At 42.6% G+C, this 18240-nt stretch overlaps 1 protein-coding gene and 1 long non-coding RNA gene across 2 annotated transcripts in view; one reads left to right on the forward strand and one right to left on the reverse strand.

Annotated features, from left to right (window-relative positions):
- The first annotated feature begins 927 nt into the window (after nt 1–927).
- Nucleotides 928–2170, forward strand: LOC126458412 (uncharacterized). The gene is made up of 4 exons (XR_007585632.1): nt 928–1064; nt 1351–1667; nt 1752–1951; nt 2058–2170. It is a non-coding gene; the product is annotated as an uncharacterized LOC126458412 (long non-coding RNA).
- Nucleotides 2171–9764: 7594 nt separating this feature from the next.
- Nucleotides 9765–18240, reverse strand: part of LOC126485904 (uncharacterized) — a 201277-nt gene continuing 192801 nt past the window's right edge. Inside the window, exon 7 of the mRNA XM_050108910.1 lies at nt 9765–12457. Within this exon, the coding sequence (XP_049964867.1) occupies nt 10950–12457 (1508 nt within the window). The 3' untranslated portion in view covers nt 9765–10949. The remainder of the gene's footprint in view (nt 12458–18240) is intronic.

An 18240-nucleotide genomic window follows, 5' to 3' on the forward strand; every position in this document is an offset into this window, starting at 1 on the left:
TAAACTGACACATGTAACATTGATGAGATTTAGCTATATGTGTCAAATGGAGAGCGGGATACAAATGTTGTGTATAGCTATATAGCTCAACTAAAGAATGGGATAATATGGTCACTGCTGTGATCAAAACTATAACTTTCAGTCGATACTATTACATCGAAAACGAAAAAAAACTGTACCCCATAGTGAAGTACGGTATACAAATTATATTTGTGTCGTCTTATTGCCTCTTCGCGTAGATCAACTTAGGTGCAGGTTGCAAATGTTACGAACGTCCATTTCCACGTTTTCGTTAGGAGTGTACATATATGTAGGTCAACGGAAATATGGGATACAAGTATTATGTATATAGCTCCTCCTGCCATCAGTGGTACTACTATCTACGTAAGAACAGACTATTAGTGAAAGCGGAGGCGAAAGAAACAATACATGTAAAATTTGTATCCCGTGCTTCAGTTTACCTATATAGTTCAACTGAACAGCAGGATATTAATGCTAACGAAAACGAAGAAATCGATGTACGCTAAACTCGTGTCCTGTACTGCAGTTAACCAATACAGTTCGAATGAGGTTCGAGATACAACCCATATTAATGTGACGTGAGGTATTCTATGCTACCAATATTTCTATCCATTTTTCCCCTTCATTTTCCACAGAAATAATACGATATAAACACGCAATATCCTTAAGGTGAAAGTACTACTTGCTTTGATATACGAAGGGCTCGGAGAAATATAGTCATAAGCCACAATTTTCACGAAATTGAGTTTTTCATGTTGCGGCATTCTTAACAATGTCTTCTTCCAATGTGTTGAAAAAGTTCCGTGTTATTGCAACAGATGGCAGGCTATGACGGAGCGCAGTTCTATGCTGTGCCATCTGGTGGTAGTTCCAGAAGATACATAGTCACAAGCAACGGCAAAATGGGAGGTGGGTGAGGAACGTCTGAAGCGTCTTCGGGTCTTAAACACGTATTTGACGCAGAAGAGCTTTACCCTTGGGATCCCGACAGTGATGAATCTTGGCATCCATCGACCAGCAGTTCCAGCTCAGATGATGTTTCGGTAAGTATATAAAACGATTTAGTACTGGTGATTAATTTCCTGTGGCTTGTGACTTTCCTTCTCTCAACATTTCCAATGCATTTGACAGCCATCCTGTGTGTTAATGATGAAACTTGATGGGCACATTTATATTACTGCTTAATGGTGCAAAAATGTAGTTTCAAAGGCAAAAGATGTGTAAAAAATATTTTCTCATTAATGTGATTTTAGCGAAATTTAATGTTTTGTGTGGCTTATGACTATATCTCACGCAAATTCTTAGACTATTTTGCTCTTCATATTATAGCTTGAAATAAGTAGAATAAATGAAGAATCACCCGAAAAACCAAAGCCTTCACAGAAAAGAAAGCGAAATATTGATCAGTGGAAGAAAAATAAAGCAAAACGTCGACGAAATGCTGGTCAGCAGTATAAATCTTTGAAAACCCACAAGACTGTTCAGGCTGCTACTGTAGGAAGTCCCTGTACTTGTTTAAATAAATGCTTCACAAAACTGCTTGGAGAGGAAGAAAACATTTTTCATTCATTTTGGGACATAGGAAACTTTAATGCCCAGAATACTTAGCTGATGAGCTGTATGAAAATGGAACCGAAAAAGCGGAGGTTTGTTCACTATTTAAATACAAATGGTTTAATATTTTGTATATTTATTTCATTATGTTATATTTGTCATAATTTCTTTCAAAGCTATCCAAAAAAGACTTCCAAGAAAATATCATCCAGGGATGTTACATTTTCTTATAATGTGAGGGTATGCGGAATAGAAGTCATGATCTGTAAGGAAGCTTTCCTAAGGGTTCATGGCTTACAGATACATGCACGAAGAGTGAGGAATTTGCAACATCAAATGAAGCAGGGATTCGCAGTGCCAAAAGAAGATGGAAGAGGTATGTATGTTACTCTGTGCTGTAAGTTGGGGATGTACTCAAACTGAGTACTATACAAATATTTCTATTAGGAAGAGGATATAAGCTCATCTTTTTTTTCTTTCAGGAAAACATGGAAACTACCCACATAAATTTCAAGACGAAGCTGTACAAAGTGTTAGAGAATTTCTCAACGCCATACCGAAATATAACAGTTATTACAGTGGGCAACAGAACCCCAATAAAGTGTATTTGGATTGTGATCTCACAATTGCTTCCTTATTTCGAGATAAATGCTGAGAATACTGCAAGGAAAAGCAGGTTCCTGCAGTATCTGAAAGTAAAATCAGAGAAATTTTTGTGTCTGAATTTAACATAGGCTTCAAACTACCAAAAAGTGACACCTGTTCAAAATGTGATGGATTTCTAATTGCAATAAATAACCCAGAATTATGTGCAAAAGAAGTCACAGAAAAGAAACAATAATATGAACTGCATCTCAAAAAGGCTGACAGAGGACAAAATATGATTGCGCCTTTAACTGCTCTGGCTAAAGAAAATTCGAAAGAGCATCATGTGATAGCAATGGACATGCAGCAAACGTTCCCCACACCTAAACTAACAATTGGTCCAGCATTTTACAAGAGGAAAATATGGACATACAACTATGGTATCCACGACTATTAATGAAATAAGGGTTATATGTTTCTGTGGAGCGGGAAAAATGGCGGACGGGGTTCAGATGAGGTTGGGAGCTGCTTATTGAAGTACTTGGAGGTAACTAATCCTCAGACAAAACATCTCCACATAATCACAGACAGCTGCAAGGGTCAGGCAAAGAATTGGACTATTATTGCTTTGGAAAGGTCCATTGTTGCTACCAAAATATTTGATTCTGTCCAGCATTACTTCCCTGTGGTAGGTCACACCATGCAACCTTGTGATCGTGATTTTGGTCGCACTGAATGGTATGCAAGAAACGGACGTCCAATAGTGTACACTCCAGATGAATGGGGAGAAGTAATAAAATCTGCGAGCCCAAAACATTTCATTGTAACTAAAATAGAAAGAGAAGACTTCAGAAGTTTGGAAAGCCTGAAGACATTGATCTCAAAACGTACAGAATCCATGTCTGGAGATCCCCACCATTTCAGTGAAGCTACTCAATTTAAGTTTGAGTCTGAAGATCCCTTCAAGCTAAGTGTAAAGCACTCTTATTCAGACATAGGAGCTTTCATGTCAGTGGATATTCGTGTCAAAAACAAAGGAAGGCTAGTTGAACCAAATCTATATCAGCTGCCAATAAAGTACAGAAAGCGACTACCAATTAACCAGAAAAAATTGATGATGTACTGTCTCTAATGCCATGCATACCTGCAGCAAATCAAGATTTATTTCGATCATGTACTGGAAATAACGTGTACAATGATGAGGTAGAGGAACTTCCTTGATGTAACTGTATCAATGAAAAAGTAATTTATACATCTCAGATACCCGATATGTGCAAAAATTATACATTCTGCTTGCTGTGTAGGAGTAGTTAAAATAAATCCTTACAAATTCATGCTTTATGTTTTAAACAATTGTTTGGGAGATGTATTCATAAGCCACTGTTGACTACATCTTAATTAGGATCATTCTAAAATTAATATTTTATAGCATGCAGAGAGTTGACTATTTAGCAACATGCTTCGCAAGTATTAAGCAAGTGTTTGCAGTACAAACAAGGTTTCTATTTTGTATTAAACATTTTCAGACCTCCATCGAATTTTAAACTTGCTGTATCTCAAAATTAGTTTGATGTGGCTTATGACTATATCTCTCCAACCCCTTCATATGTCAACTATATTTTTCATCTCTCGTATTCCTTTGTTTCTTAACAGTCTTGTCAGCTATTTCATCTGTATAATAAATGCTCTCTGACCAGTTCTGACGTCTTTGGTCAAAGCCGACGGGTTGTATCCCATGCTTCACCAGACCCGAGCACAGTGACTTCCAGTGCCCCTGCTGGACAAAACGAGCCACAGGCTCCTCATTCAGGATGCGGGAAAAGCATTCAGGCAGAGTGTTGGCGCCCAATTTAAGTGTGTGGATTTTGATTCTCCATCTGTGTTGACTTGGATTTGTTCGCCTGCAACCGACAATGCCTTATTACTGCCAGCGCTGGTTCCCATGCCTTGCTGCGTTGAAATACCCTGTCTCTATTGATAAGGTCGTTGCTTATACGAATTTCGACTGCTTCTTTAATGACGGCATTCCAGTACGTGGACGCATACGAAGTGGTCTTTGTGTCTCTGTAGCTCATGCTGTGTCCTGTGTCAGGACAGTGTTCAGCCACAGCAGACTTTTCTGGCTGACCCAATCTGGTATGACGTCTGTGTTCAGCACATCTTTCTTTATCAGTGTGACACATCTGCGCAATGTATGATTTCCATATTGACAAGGGATTTTGTAGATCTCTGGTCTCCTTAGACCTAGATCCTCTGTTATAGAACCCAGCATTGTTTGCATCCATGCTGGAAGGCAGAAGACACATTTTATTTTATGTTTTTTGAGCAGCCTACCAATCTTAAAGGACACGCCACCAACATATGATAGAAAAACCATCCTCGTGGAGTTCTCTGTTTCTTCTGGCTGTTCTTGAGATTTAATGCATGCAGGTTTAAATGCATCACGAATCTATTTATCAGAGAACCTGATTTGTACAAACACGGAGCAAAGATGGCAAAGGTCTACTGATAAGCTGCCTGCATCTGAAATAATTCTAGCCCTATGAACGAGAGTCCGCAACATGCCATTGTGTTGAGATGGGTGATGGCAGCTCGTAGATATAGGTCAGTGTGAGTCGGTTTTCGAAACACATTGTGACCCAAGAAACCATCTTTTCTGCGGACCAAGACATCAAGAAACAGGAGGTCTCCATTTTTCTCCACTTCCATAGTAACGCAAATGCTTAGATGGAGGGAGTTAAGGAGTTCCAGAAATGAAGGAAGGGTGCTCCGTGTAGCCAAACTACAAAAGTGTCGTCCACATATCTCCAGAAACATTTAGGTTTCTACACCGCTGACTTAAGTGCTTTTTCCTCGAAGTCTTCCATAAAAAAGTTGGCTACTATGGGAGACAAAGGGCTACCCATAGCAATACCGTCAGTATGCTCAAAATATTGTTCGTTAAATAAAATGTAAGTCGAGGTAAGCACATGTTTGAATATATGTAAGATGTCCTCCTCCAACTTACTTCCTATAAGTTGTAATGAATCCACCAAAGATACTCATGTGAACAAAGAGACCACATCGAAACTCAGTAGTATATTGGCTGGTTCGAGACGCAAAGTCTTCAGTCGTTGTATAAAATCTTCTGAGTTTCGAATGTGATTTTCACATTTTCCTACCAGTAGGCTTAGAAGAGCAGCCAGATGTTTTGCCAGATAATATGTTGGGGCTCTTATATTGCTCAGATCAGACGAAGAGGAACCCCTTCCTTATGGATCTTAGGCAGTCCATAAAGTCGTGGTGGAACTGGTGCTTGTACTCTTAAGCTCCTTTTAAGATGTTCAAGAAACTGGCTGGATTTGAGGAGCGCTGATGTCTTCCATTGTACTGCGTCAGTTGTATCCTTCTGTAGAAGGCGATATACTGAGTTCTGCAGTAAATGCCGTCATCTTGTCGAAATAAGACCTTGCAGGCAAAAGAACAGTAGCGTTTCCCTTGACTGTAGGTAAAATCACTATTTATGTGTCTTCTCTTAATGAATGGAGAGCTTTCATTTCTTCAACGTTGATGTTCTGCTTCGTTGCAGGCTATGGCCCTGCAAATCTCTTACCTTATTTCTTCAGCAGTCTCATTCGGAAGTTCCAAGACACCTCGCTCAACGGCACTGATAGGCAAGATCTTTGGTGTGGGCGCAAAATTGAGTCCCTTTTCCAACACCGATATCGCAGCGTCACTCAATCGTTTATCTGTGAAATTAAAAACAGCACACCTACATGGTTTACGTTCTTGCGATGTCTGGCGTGTAAGGCGATGGAACTTCGAAGTCAGACTCGCCACGGGCTGCTGCCGCGTCCAGCCCAGCCCCAAAGCGAACACGCAGGTGACGAGCAGTTGTCTCGTCGGAATAATGTGCAGCTTCCACAACAATATGCGACGTGCCCCCCGTGAACCAATGAAGCAATTACTGCGTCGGGAAAATCTTAAACAACACTTTAAATACAGGGTGGTCGGAAATTCCCGTTACAAATTTCTGGGACTTGTAGAGGGGAGTGAGTAGACAATATTTTGAATAGGAACCAATGTCCAGAAGCGTCATCCGACGAAGCCACAGAGCGTTGAAATTACAGACGGCGGCGCCTTTTAGTGTATGTATGTACAGGATGATTCTGTGGTGTCTTGCTGCTTCATTAAGTCCCTCGTTGCACAGTATTAGCGCTCAGTCGCCAGTTTCCACGTAGATGGTGATCCTGCTGAAGTGGAGTGTTTAGGGATGCCAGTTGTTAATTGTCAACGGCGTTTGTACTATACTTGTTTTAATACAGAAATTGCTTTGTCACACATGCCACAGAATCAGAATTTGCAATATGGCGGCTCTGGGCTACGCCGTTATATTCGACCCTTTACAATACATTAACACAGTTTTCTGACTTTACATAATGGTAGACACCGCCCACGACACGTGGCGTTCTGATAACTAATAACTTCACTTTCTATCTTGTTTAACAGCTGGAATATGCACTCACGACCGTTCCCATAGAGCCGCCCTGGTTACTCGGCTGTGCGTTTTGAGTGGCTCCTCGCAACTGACTCACCCTGTCTTCCCTCAGCCAATAAGGACACTTCTCTCGTTTCCTACATATATATATACATCCAAACTTTCAGCCAATGGGCGTTCAGATCGCTGTTGCTAGGCGGATCTGACGTCACGTTTGCGGACATTGTGACGGAAGTTTGTCTCGAAACACTGTCTCAGATTCTAAGATCCTACTCCTGAATAGTCGGATCTTGTCCCTACTAAGGTTGCACAACATTGCCTCCTATGATTTCATCACTAATGCTCCTTGCTGACGCTTAATTGTCATATGTACATGTAGCCTGGCTGCTACTGAGGATTCCCGATCGCATAAATATGCATAATACTTGGATTAAACATGTCGAGGGAATGTACATATGCATTACAAGACGTTTGATTTTGAACCTTAAATGTCCTGACAATGCTCACAACTGTGATGCATGTAACGCGAGTGATGTGAAATACATACAGTGTCATTCGTAATACACTCCTGGAAATGGAAAAAAGAACACATTGACACCGGTGTGTCAGGCCCACCATACTTGCTCCGGACACTGCGAGAGGGCTGTACAAGCAATGATCACACGCACGGCACAGCGGACACACCAGGAACCGCGGTGTTGGCCGTCGAATGGCGCTAGCTGCGCAGCATTTGTGCACCGCCGCCGTCAGTGTCAGCCAGTTTGCCGTGGCATACGGAGCTCCATCGCAGTCTTTAACACTGGTAGCATGCCGCGACAGCGTGGACGTGAACCGTATGTTCAGTTGACGGACTTTGAGCGAGGGCGTATAGTGGGCATGCGGGAGGCCGGGTGGACGTACCGCCGAATTGCTCAACACGTGGGGCGTGAGGTCTCCACAGTACATCGATGTTGTCGCCAGTGGTCGGCGGAAGGTGCACGTGCCCGTCGGCCTGGGACCGGACCGCAGCGACGCACGGATGCACGCCAAGACCGTAGGATCCTACGCAGTGCCGTAGGGGACCGCACCGCCACTTCCCAGCAAATTAGGGACACTGTTGCTCCTGGGGTATCGGCGAGGACCATTCGCAACCGTCTCCATGAAGCTGGGCTACGGTCCCGCACACCGTTAGGCCGTCTTCCGCTCACGCCCCAACATCGTGCAGCCCGCCTCCAGTGGTGTCGCGACAGGCGTGAATGGAGGGACGAATGGAGACGTGTCGTCTTCAGCGATGAGAGTTGCTTCTGCCTTGGTGCCAATGATGGTCGTATGCGTGTTTGGCGCCGTGCAGGTGAGCGCCACAATCAGGACTGCATACGACCGAGGCACACAGGGCCAACACCCGGCATCATGGTGTGGGGAGCGATCTCCTACACTGGCCGTACACCACTGGTGATCGTCGAGGGGACACTGAACAGTGCACGGTACATCCAAACCATCGTTCTACCATTCCTAGACCGGCAAGGGAACTTGCTGTTCCAACAGGACAATGCACGTCCGCATGTATCCCGTGCCACCCAACGTGCTCTAGAAGGTGTAAGTCAACTACCCTGGCCAGCAAGATCTACGGATCTGTCCCCCATTGAGAATGTTTGGGACTGGATGAAGCGTCGTCTCACGCGGTCTGCACGTCCAGCACGAACGCTGGTCCAACTGAGGCGCCAGGTGGAAATGGCATGGCAAGCCGTTCCACAGGACTACATCCAGCATCTCTACGATCGTCTCCATGGGAGAATAGCAGCCTGCATTGCTGCGAAAGGTGGATATACACTGTACTAGTGCCGACATTGTGCATGCTCTGTTGCCTGTGTCTATGTGCCTGTGGTTCTGTCAGTGTAATCATGTGATGTATCTGACCCCAGGAATGTGTCAATAAAGTTTCCCCTTCCTGGGACAATGAATTCACGGTGTTCTTATTTCAATTTCCAGGAGTGTATATCGTGTAGATTAATGTAAGTGTATAGACTCACGAAGTACTGGTAAATGCAAGAACTGTTCAAGTAATTTCGATTACGAGTTAGTTACTTTAAATATGAGAGGGAAGTCCTTAATATGTATGTTTGTTCAAAATATTAATGCTTGCTACACTCCGTATGCAAGCGTGACGTGATTCGGTTCGCTTCTGTTATCAACACTTTTCTGTGATCAAAAATGTGTGCAAGTAAGCTGCACCTGGCATCCCGCGTGACTATGAAGTTGGCGAGTGATGTAGTACTGTTTTCAGCTGGACTGGATAATAAATTCACACAGACGTCGCTTTCATTAGGATAGGTTTGCTCACTCAGTTTTTATTTGAACAAATAGGCAATAATTTTATTGATTACGAGTCACATTACATCTACATCTACATTTATACTCCCCAAGCCACCCAACGGTGTGTGGCAGAGGGCACTTTACGTGCCACTGTCATTACCTCCCTTTCCTGTTCCAGTCGCGTATGGTTCGCGGGAAGAACGACTATCTGAAAGCCTCCGTGCGCGCTCTAATCTCTCTAATTTTTCCTTCGTGATCTCCTCGGGAAGTATAAGTAGGGGGAAGCAATATATTCGATACCTCATCCAGAAACGCACCCTCTCGAAACCTGACGAGCAAGCTACACCGCGATGCAGAGCGCCTCTCTTGCAGAGTCTGCCACTTGAGTTTGTTAAACATCTCCGTAACGCTATCACGGTTACCAAATCACCCTGTGACGAAACGCGCCGCTCTTCTTTGGATCTTCTCTATCTCCTCCGTCAACCTGACCTGGTACGGATCCCACACAGATGAGCAATACTCAAGTATAGGTCGAACGAGTGTTTTGTAAGCCACCTCCTTTGTTGATGGACTACATTTTCTAAGGACTCTCCCAATGAATCTCAATCTGGTACCCGCCTTACCAACAATTAATTTTATATGATCATTCCACTTCAAATCGTTCCGCACGCATACTCCCAGATATTTTACAGAAGTAACTGCTACCAGTGTTTGTTCCGCTATCATATAATCATACAATAAAGGATCCTTCTTTCTGTGTATTCGCAATACATTACATTTGTCTATGTTAAGGGTCAGTATTATGCCCTTCTATCTTATCTCCTGAAAGCATGTGTCACTACAGTTTAAATTCTGGCACATGTTTTTCCTTCCACAATACTCTTTGTGTAAATGCCCTTTTCAAAACTGTTCTTCCTTGTTTAAGAGTAGCATACAGGATGCAACTAGATTTTTAATGCCTTACCTTTATGCTTCAATCGCTCAACAAGCCACCGAATGCCTCACAAACGCCGTTACTTCAGTGACGTGTAAATCTGCCAGTGTAACACTTTGCATTCGATTCGAACCACGTTTTACAAAGCAGGTTTTTATTGATGTCCATTATTCTAACATTTTGCTCTACACTCTCGAATCGAACCACTAATCGGTCCAATAAATACCTTCACACCTTCATCCACACACTACTGCCCTTCAACTGTCTCCATCTCACAGTTACCCTGTTTTTACATTGATATTAATTTACCTTCGAATGGTATTTAAATTGCAAATCATATACGACTTTTACACACATGTATGAAATTTTCATATTTCAGCAAGATAAATAATGTTAATTAACAGAGTATATAAATAAACACGTAATGAAAATTTTTGTCTCATCCTGTAGTTTAATGTGGTACAATATGATAACATTCAGGTACATATAGCGTTTCCAGATGTGAAAGTCATATTACCTGTTAAAACAACTAATTTCCAGGACCAGTCGAAGACCGAATCGTAGGCTCTTCCATTTGCAGCGAGACACAAGACGAAACACAACTGTGCAATTAATTATGTACAAAATAACAGAGACATAGACATCTGGTAAAAGCCTTTTATGAATAGTATGAACGGAGAAAAGATTCCTGTAAATGCACTGTCAGAATATGTTCTCTTGCCTTCAGTTTACACAACGGTGACTACAATAATCTACCATAAACGGGAAGTTCTTGCATTATTTTCGTTTTTGATGCATGCCAGATATCATAAAACGTCGTTATTTAAATTTTGGAGTTCGTGTTAATGTCTAATAATACGATTTGGTAGAATAAGTAGGGCAAGAACTTATCTCTTATTCTCATGCAGATACAATTTTAGGGGGTAGTTTCTTCATCTCAGTGAAGTAACATACGTAAACAGAGTCTGCAACAGTGGTTTAATATCATCCGCAGTTAATTTTGTCGTATCAGTTGGATTAAATCTTTATAAAAGAGAACTGGCATTGGTACGGTCTAAAATGTAGACAGTCCTTTGAGAAGAAGACTCATGGACAATTCAAGGAGGATTCTGCTGCCGGAGCCTGTTCATTGTTTCTCTTTGCCAGATTTCTCTCAGCCGATGAACACAGCTCTTCTCCTGGGCTGACGACGTCTGGTCTCCACAGCGCTAGCATCCTTCTCTTGAATACAGGGAGCGTTGTATCATTACAAATGAAAAAGACGAACAGCAGTGGTCCCTGTGCCATTGAAGCTATGTGTACGTAGTAAACAAACTGCGCTACGCCCTGTGCCTGGTGGAAACCAATTCTAATAAGTATACATATCCCACTTAACATCACAGTCTTAACTGAAAGGTAAAGAAGTTGTTTCTTTGAGCCCAATTTATTTTTACTAAAAATTTCGAGTTGCCGCATGGATTTCTTAGTACGAAGGTACATGAACCCAACCAGTCCAAGAAGAACCAAATTGGAAGCTATGGATAACGAAATTCCCGCGAGTATTATAATCCGACTGTGGAAAATGTAATCTTTGTTCGTTGTTTCCAGAGTAATACTGGCTGCACACACAAGACTCCAGGGTATTAGTGCATACAACACCTGACGGCAGAACACTTTTCTTGCTTCAGCCGGTAGCAGGTCGTTAGGAAGCCTGAGATGACGGATGCACGCGTACATTTGGTAGCAGAACGCGTTTAGCCAGATACAGCTGAGAAGTGTGAGGGCACTGTCGATTAGTATGGTCGTAGGTAAGTCGGGGACACCTACCATACGATACATGACCTCAGAACACAAGATCTGAATTACACCCGTGACCTGAAATAACAGGAATATCATTCCAGGCAAATTACGCAAGTGGGGAAGGTACATGTATATTCCAGCTGTCAAAAAACGGAAAAAAATATTGACTGCTATGAACGAATTTTCTAAAGGTTGTAAACTTTCGATTTTAAAGTCCTTGTATTTCAAAGTGGCATTGTTTAAACTGTCTTTGAAGTTCAGCGTTCTCTCTGTTGGCTTTAAATACCCTTTGGGGCGATCAAACCACTTTGAATTGGACACTGGTGAGTACGATCCATCTGGGAAAAGCACGACGCGACATAGATCGAAAGGCTTACGGAAAGAAAAATCGCGACACTTGAGCAACACAATAGCTCTGGAAACGGAGCAGATGGCATCTGTAGCGTTCGATTCCAGGCACGACTGGTCGTGGAGATTATCGAAATAGCAGCGAGCATCTTGCACAGACTGCATGATACTAAATGGGACGTCCTGGCATATGCCGAATGAGTTGACTGCCATCCAGGCCAAGAGGCAGAGGTTGACGTTTGTCCTCTGCGTGTATGCCAGGTAGCTGGTCACGGGAATGTGGGGCGATCGCCGCATCATGTCGGTCCACAGCTGCACACGGCACTGCTCGCGCCGCTTAATGGTTTCCGGTGGCAGGTCTTCCAGTGGACACGTGGGGTGGTCCAGGACGTCCGCCAACAGCTGCATGCAGTCAGTGTCCACAGAGAGCGTGGCGTTGCTTCTGTCCTCCAGCTGCCACTCCTCATCTGAAAAACAATCATGGAAGTAGCTGCTGCCCCTAGACGTAAGGCAACTGAACTTTCAAGTCGCCTCGGAACGTTACGACTGGGCGTTGTGTAACCAGTTATCGATGATCAACGGTCACAATAGGTCACAACCAACAAAAATTCAAGGGTAACTATCCAAAATGATGCAAAGCGGAATGTCAACATAACTTTTAGTATTCAGAAAGACAAATATGAAAAATACATTGAATGAATATTACTCAAAAATATTTTAATTACAGTGTGTCCAGGAAGACACCCTATCCCTGTTGATTGTACAATTGAAGAACTAAATAGTTTTACTGATATCCGTGCTTGAGATTGACAGAAAGCATTATTGCCAGTATTGTATTGTTTTGTTTCAGTATTGCATTGTTTGAGATATGACTTCATGCCGACAGAGTTACACTGTGAAGCAGCGATTAGTGGCGTGCGTATTGGCGATGGGACATCGGAAGATAAATAACGGCATTGGATATAGTCCAACATAGCCCTAGTAAATGTCGTCGATAAATCGAATGAAAAATGTCGATGTTTCGATACATATGTAGTAAAAATTTAATCTTTAATTCAGGTTAATTATCATTGCATCTATTATTTAATACCATGAGAAGTGGGTTTCATGAGTTGATAAAAAATCAACGAAAACCAGTTTTCGTTACACATTAGTTTACATATAATCAGAGAAATATTGGGAAAAAAAAATAAAGTTATACTACAGCATAAGAAAAAAGGGGCAGAAAGAAATTACTCGAAGTACAGACAACGTAAATGAAAAAAAATTGTTAGTTGCAAAAATTATTTTCTTAGGAACGTAAAAATTTATTTATTAGAATGATCTGCTTTTAACCTACTTCCCTGAGCAGAAATCACTTCAACAGCTTTTGAAAACAGTCTTTGTGCTGGAACTGAAGTCCTTAGAACTGATAACTAATTCCTAGCTATCTGACACAGACTGGAACTAGGTTGAGACATTTCCCTTCAGATTGCAAATGAATTATCTCCCAACTGTCCAGTTGGTGTTATTCATAAGCACACTGATAATTCTGGACGAGTGTCTAGAGATAGTCTCCTTTTTTAGCTTCCACATTTCCAATATTTCAAGCAGCATTTCTTTCGAGTGAGAGGAGTAAAAAAAATAATTGATAACAGTCAAAATTTCTTTTATTAACTTCAAAGTAGAAAACTGTACCTGTTTTATGCCGTAAATAATTCAGTTTTAAAAAGAAGGTAGGGTGGAGTTTTCTATATTGTGAGTTAGATGATGATAAAAATATTATCCGATTAGATCGCCAGAAAATATCGATGATATCGATATACCACCATTTGGGCCGATGCTTTTTAATGGATTACCTGACGTAAAGAGATGCACCCTGCCATGCTTTGTTGCCACAACTTCTGCTACGCTCAAGAGCGTTATGCAAACGTGCTACAGATTCATGTTCCTCGCCACGTTCTTCTGTCCGTATGTGATGTCTAATCTCGGAAACTACTGTGAAGATTTGCCTCAACGTTAAAAGGCTTATGAAAAATTGCACAAAGTTGTTGAGGATTGGCCGAGCGGTCTCAGGCGCTGCAGTCATGGGCTGTGCTGATGGTCCCGGCGGAGGTTCGAGTCCTCCCTCGGGCATGGGTGTGTGTGTGTGTTTGTCCTTAGGATAATTTAGGTTAAGTAGTGTGTAAGCTTAGGGACTGACGACCTTAGCAGTTAAGTCCTTTAATATTTCACACACACTTGAACACTTGTTGAGGAAGTCTTTCGAAGTATAACTGCAAGGACGCTTCGCAAAACGTCAAGGGGACATGGAGAAAAATAGATCTCTGTGTATGGCACGATTACCACTGGGCACAAACTTTTTATATCTTAGTACTCCAGTATACACTGATGAGCCAAATATTATGACTACCTGCTTAGCCGGCCTCGGTGGCCGAGCGGTTCTAGGCACTGCAGTCCGGAACCGCGCGACTGCTACGGTCGCAGATTCGAATTCTGCCTCGGGCATGGATGTGTGTGATGTCCTTAGGTTAGTTAGGTTTAAGTAGTTCTAGGTTTTGGGGACTGATGACGTCAGCTGTTAAGTCCCATAGTGCTTCGAGCCATTTGAACCATTTTTGAACTACCTGCTTAATAACACATTTGTGCGTCATTGCAACGAAATACATCACAGATACTGCGTATTATGGCTCCGACAGTTTGTTGAATGGTTTGTGGAGGTGTGTGGCATTAGATGTCTACGTACAGGTCATGTAATTCGCTTAAATAACGGGCCTCTGATTTGTGTATGCGGTGATGGCACCCGATAGCGATCCAGATGGGTTCCATAGGATTTAAATCACGCGAACTTGGTCGCGTGACTTCGGTATAATGCTTCTCAGACCACTGTAGCACGGTTGTGGCTCCGAGACATGGACAATTATACTGATGGAAGATGGGATCGTGTCAGGGAAGACATCAAGCATGAATGGATGCAAGTGGTTCGCAGCTGCCAGCGTGCCTTCAGTTAGTGATGAGGATGATGTTTGGTTTGTAGGGCGCTCAACTGCGCGGTCATCAGCGCCCGTACAAAGTCCAAATTTCTACACAGTCCATTTTTTATTCACAATCCAATCCAGTCACTGTCACAAATGGTGATGACGAAATAATGAGGACAACACAAACACCCAGTCCCCGGGCAGAGAAATTCTCCAACCCGTCCGGGTGTCTTTGATTAGTACCACAGGTCCTATGCAAGGGCAGGAGACTATGTCACATAGCATAATACTGCTCCCACCCGCTTGCGTCCCTGGCGCGTTGCACGTTTTGAGTCGCCATTCACCTCGATGACGGCGTTTGTGGAGATGACCAGCGACCTAGCATAACAAAAATGTGATTCACCCGAAGAGCCGACACACACATCGACGGTCGAATTCCGATGGTCCTGTGCCCACTGCAGTCGTAATTGGCGATGTTTCTAGATCAACATGTGAACATATAGAGGTGGTCTGCTGCGGAGTTGCATGTTCAACAATGCAAGATGCATGGTGTGCTGCGAATATTTGTGTGTACACCAGCATTGTGCTCTTTAGGCAGAAATGCTGCAGATAATCGTCTATCCTACTTTAGAGCGCAGAGTAGCCTCCGAATCCCACGTTCTGGTCCTAGTGGTAGTTTAGTTTCACAGTCCTTCTACCTCTTTACGTAGATGCTCACGACAGTAGCATTAAACATTGAACCAGCTTTGCCGTTTCCGAGATAGTCGTTCACTGGCTCTGTCTAATAATAATCTGCCCTTTGCCAAAGTCGCTTATATCAATCATCATCATCGTTTTCCAATTCCAGTTACCCAGGTGTTGTGTACAACCGCTCACCATCTCCTGTCTTCTTACATCGTCTGTTCCAGGACAACTTCCCAATTGTGTCCTTTCTTCTCCGCATCTGATCTTACAGTCTCTATTCAAAGTTTTCTTGGTTTTTCACCATGGTCTTAATCCTACAAGATATAGGTTGAAATAGTTTTTGGTAGGTCTTTCGCTGTTCGTTCTCATCATGCGCCCATACCACTGGAGCCTGTGTTTTTTTATGACACTGGTAACAGGACTTTGATACCAGCTGATCTCAATAGATTTCCCGATTTGCAGCCCATATCTACGCTAGGTTTTCCCCCCTCCGTGTCTGCTCCGTTTACATACTTGTGTTACCGCACCACGTACCCGCAACGCCACAAGGCGATGTCCAACGTCGCGGTGAGCAGTGGTCATTATGTTTTGGTTCATCAATGGACAACATACTGTTTTAAGCGAAGAGTGCGCGGACTTCCCGACACACTTACGAAGTAGAACGCAATCTGAATTCTTGTCTTTCCGATACTTCAGTTTTGTTCGTCAGCCTAGTGACCTCATGACGTAGAATTAAGAGAAGTGATAGAGCAGACTGATCGCCAGTTTCTTTAGTTGTCACTAGAGTGCAAGGAAAAGCGTGACAATCTACGGTAGCGGCATCTTGTGTCACACTGAATGTTCTCTAAATAAAAGATAGTCACTGTTGCAGTATTTACCGATTAACAAAGCGTTTCGCGTTCTTAGACCACCACCAGTTGTTGTTGTTGTGGTCTTCAGTCCTGAGACTGGTTTGATGCAGCTCTCCACGCTACTCTATCCTGTGCAACCTTCTTCATCTCCCAGTACGTACTGCAACCTACGTCCTTCTGAATCTGTTTAGTATATTCATCTCTTGGTCTACCTCTACGCTTTTTACCCACCGCGCTGCCCTCCAATACTAAATTGGTGATCCCTTGATGCCCCAGAATATGGCCTACCAACCGATCCCTTCTTCTAGTCAAGTTGTGCCACAAACTCCTCTTCTCCCCAATTCTATTCAATACCTGCTCATTAGTTACGTGATATACCCATCTAATCTTCAGCATCCTTCTGTAGCACCACATTTCTAAAGCTTCTATTCTCTTTTTGTCTAAACTATTTATCGTCCACGTTTCACTTCCATATTTGGCTGCACTCCATACAAATACCTTCAGAAAAGACTTCCTGACACCTAAATCTATACTCGATCTTAATAAATTTCTCTTCTTCAGAAACGTCTTCCTTGCCATTGCCAGTCTACATTTTATATCCTCTCTACTTCGACCATCATGAGTTATTTTGCTCCCCAAATAGGAAAACTCATTTACTACTTTAAGCGTCTCATTTCCTAATCTAAAATCCTCAGCATCACTCGATTTAATTCGACCACAATCCATTATCCTCGTTTTGCTTTTGTTGATGTTCATCTTATACCCTCCTTTCAAGACACTGTCTATTCCGTTCAACTGTTCTTCCAGGTTCTTTACTGTCTCTGACAGAATTACAATGTCATCGGCGAACCTCAAAGTTTTAATTTCTTCTCCATGGATTTTAATTCCTACTCAAAATTTTTCTTTTCTTTCCTTTACTGCTTGCCCAATATACAGATTGAATAACATCAGGGCGTCTCACTCCCTTCCCAACCACTGCTTCTCTTTCATGCCCATCGACTCTTATAACTGCCATCTGGTTTCTGTACAAATTGTAAATAGCCTTTCGCTCCCTGTGTTTTACCCCTGCCATCTTCAGAATTTGAAAGAGAGTATTCCAGTCAACATTGTCAAAAGCTTTCTCGAAGTCTACAAATGCTAGAATCGTAGGTTTGCCTTTCCTTAATCTATTTTCTAAGATAAGTCGTAGGGTGAGTATTGCCTCACGTGTTCCAACATTTCTACGGAATTCGAACTGACATTCCCTGAGGTCGGCTTCTACCAGTTCTTCCATTCGTCTGTAAAGAATTCGAGTTAGCATCTTGCAGCTGTGGCTTATTAAACTGATAGTTCGGTAATTTTCACATCTGTCAACACCTGCTTTCTTTGGGATTGGAATTATAACTGCAAAATGTGACAAAGTAAATATTACATGAAAGTTTTCATTCAAGGTATTTAAAAGATTAAGTGGAAGAATAAACTAATGGTGCGAGGATGCAAACATACCTTAAAAAAAACGCGGATTCGCATTCATCACAACTAAAAACCATGGTGCCAGTCACCTTCGTCAATATTAAAACCACGGAAAGAACAACTGAAGCGGAAACGCAATCTTCAAACTGAAAATAAAAATCCTAAACCCGAGCGAGGTGGCGCGGTGATTAGACACGGGACTCGCATTCGGGAGGACGACGGTTCAATCCCGCGTCCGGCCATCCTGATTTAGGTTTTCCGTGATTTCCCTAAATCGCTCCGGGCAAATGCCGGGATGGTTCCTTT

Source organism: Schistocerca serialis, chromosome 1, assembly GCF_023864345.2.
Source record: "Schistocerca serialis cubense isolate TAMUIC-IGC-003099 chromosome 1, iqSchSeri2.2, whole genome shotgun sequence".
In the NCBI taxonomy this organism is placed as follows: Eukaryota; Metazoa; Arthropoda; class Insecta; order Orthoptera; family Acrididae; genus Schistocerca; species Schistocerca serialis.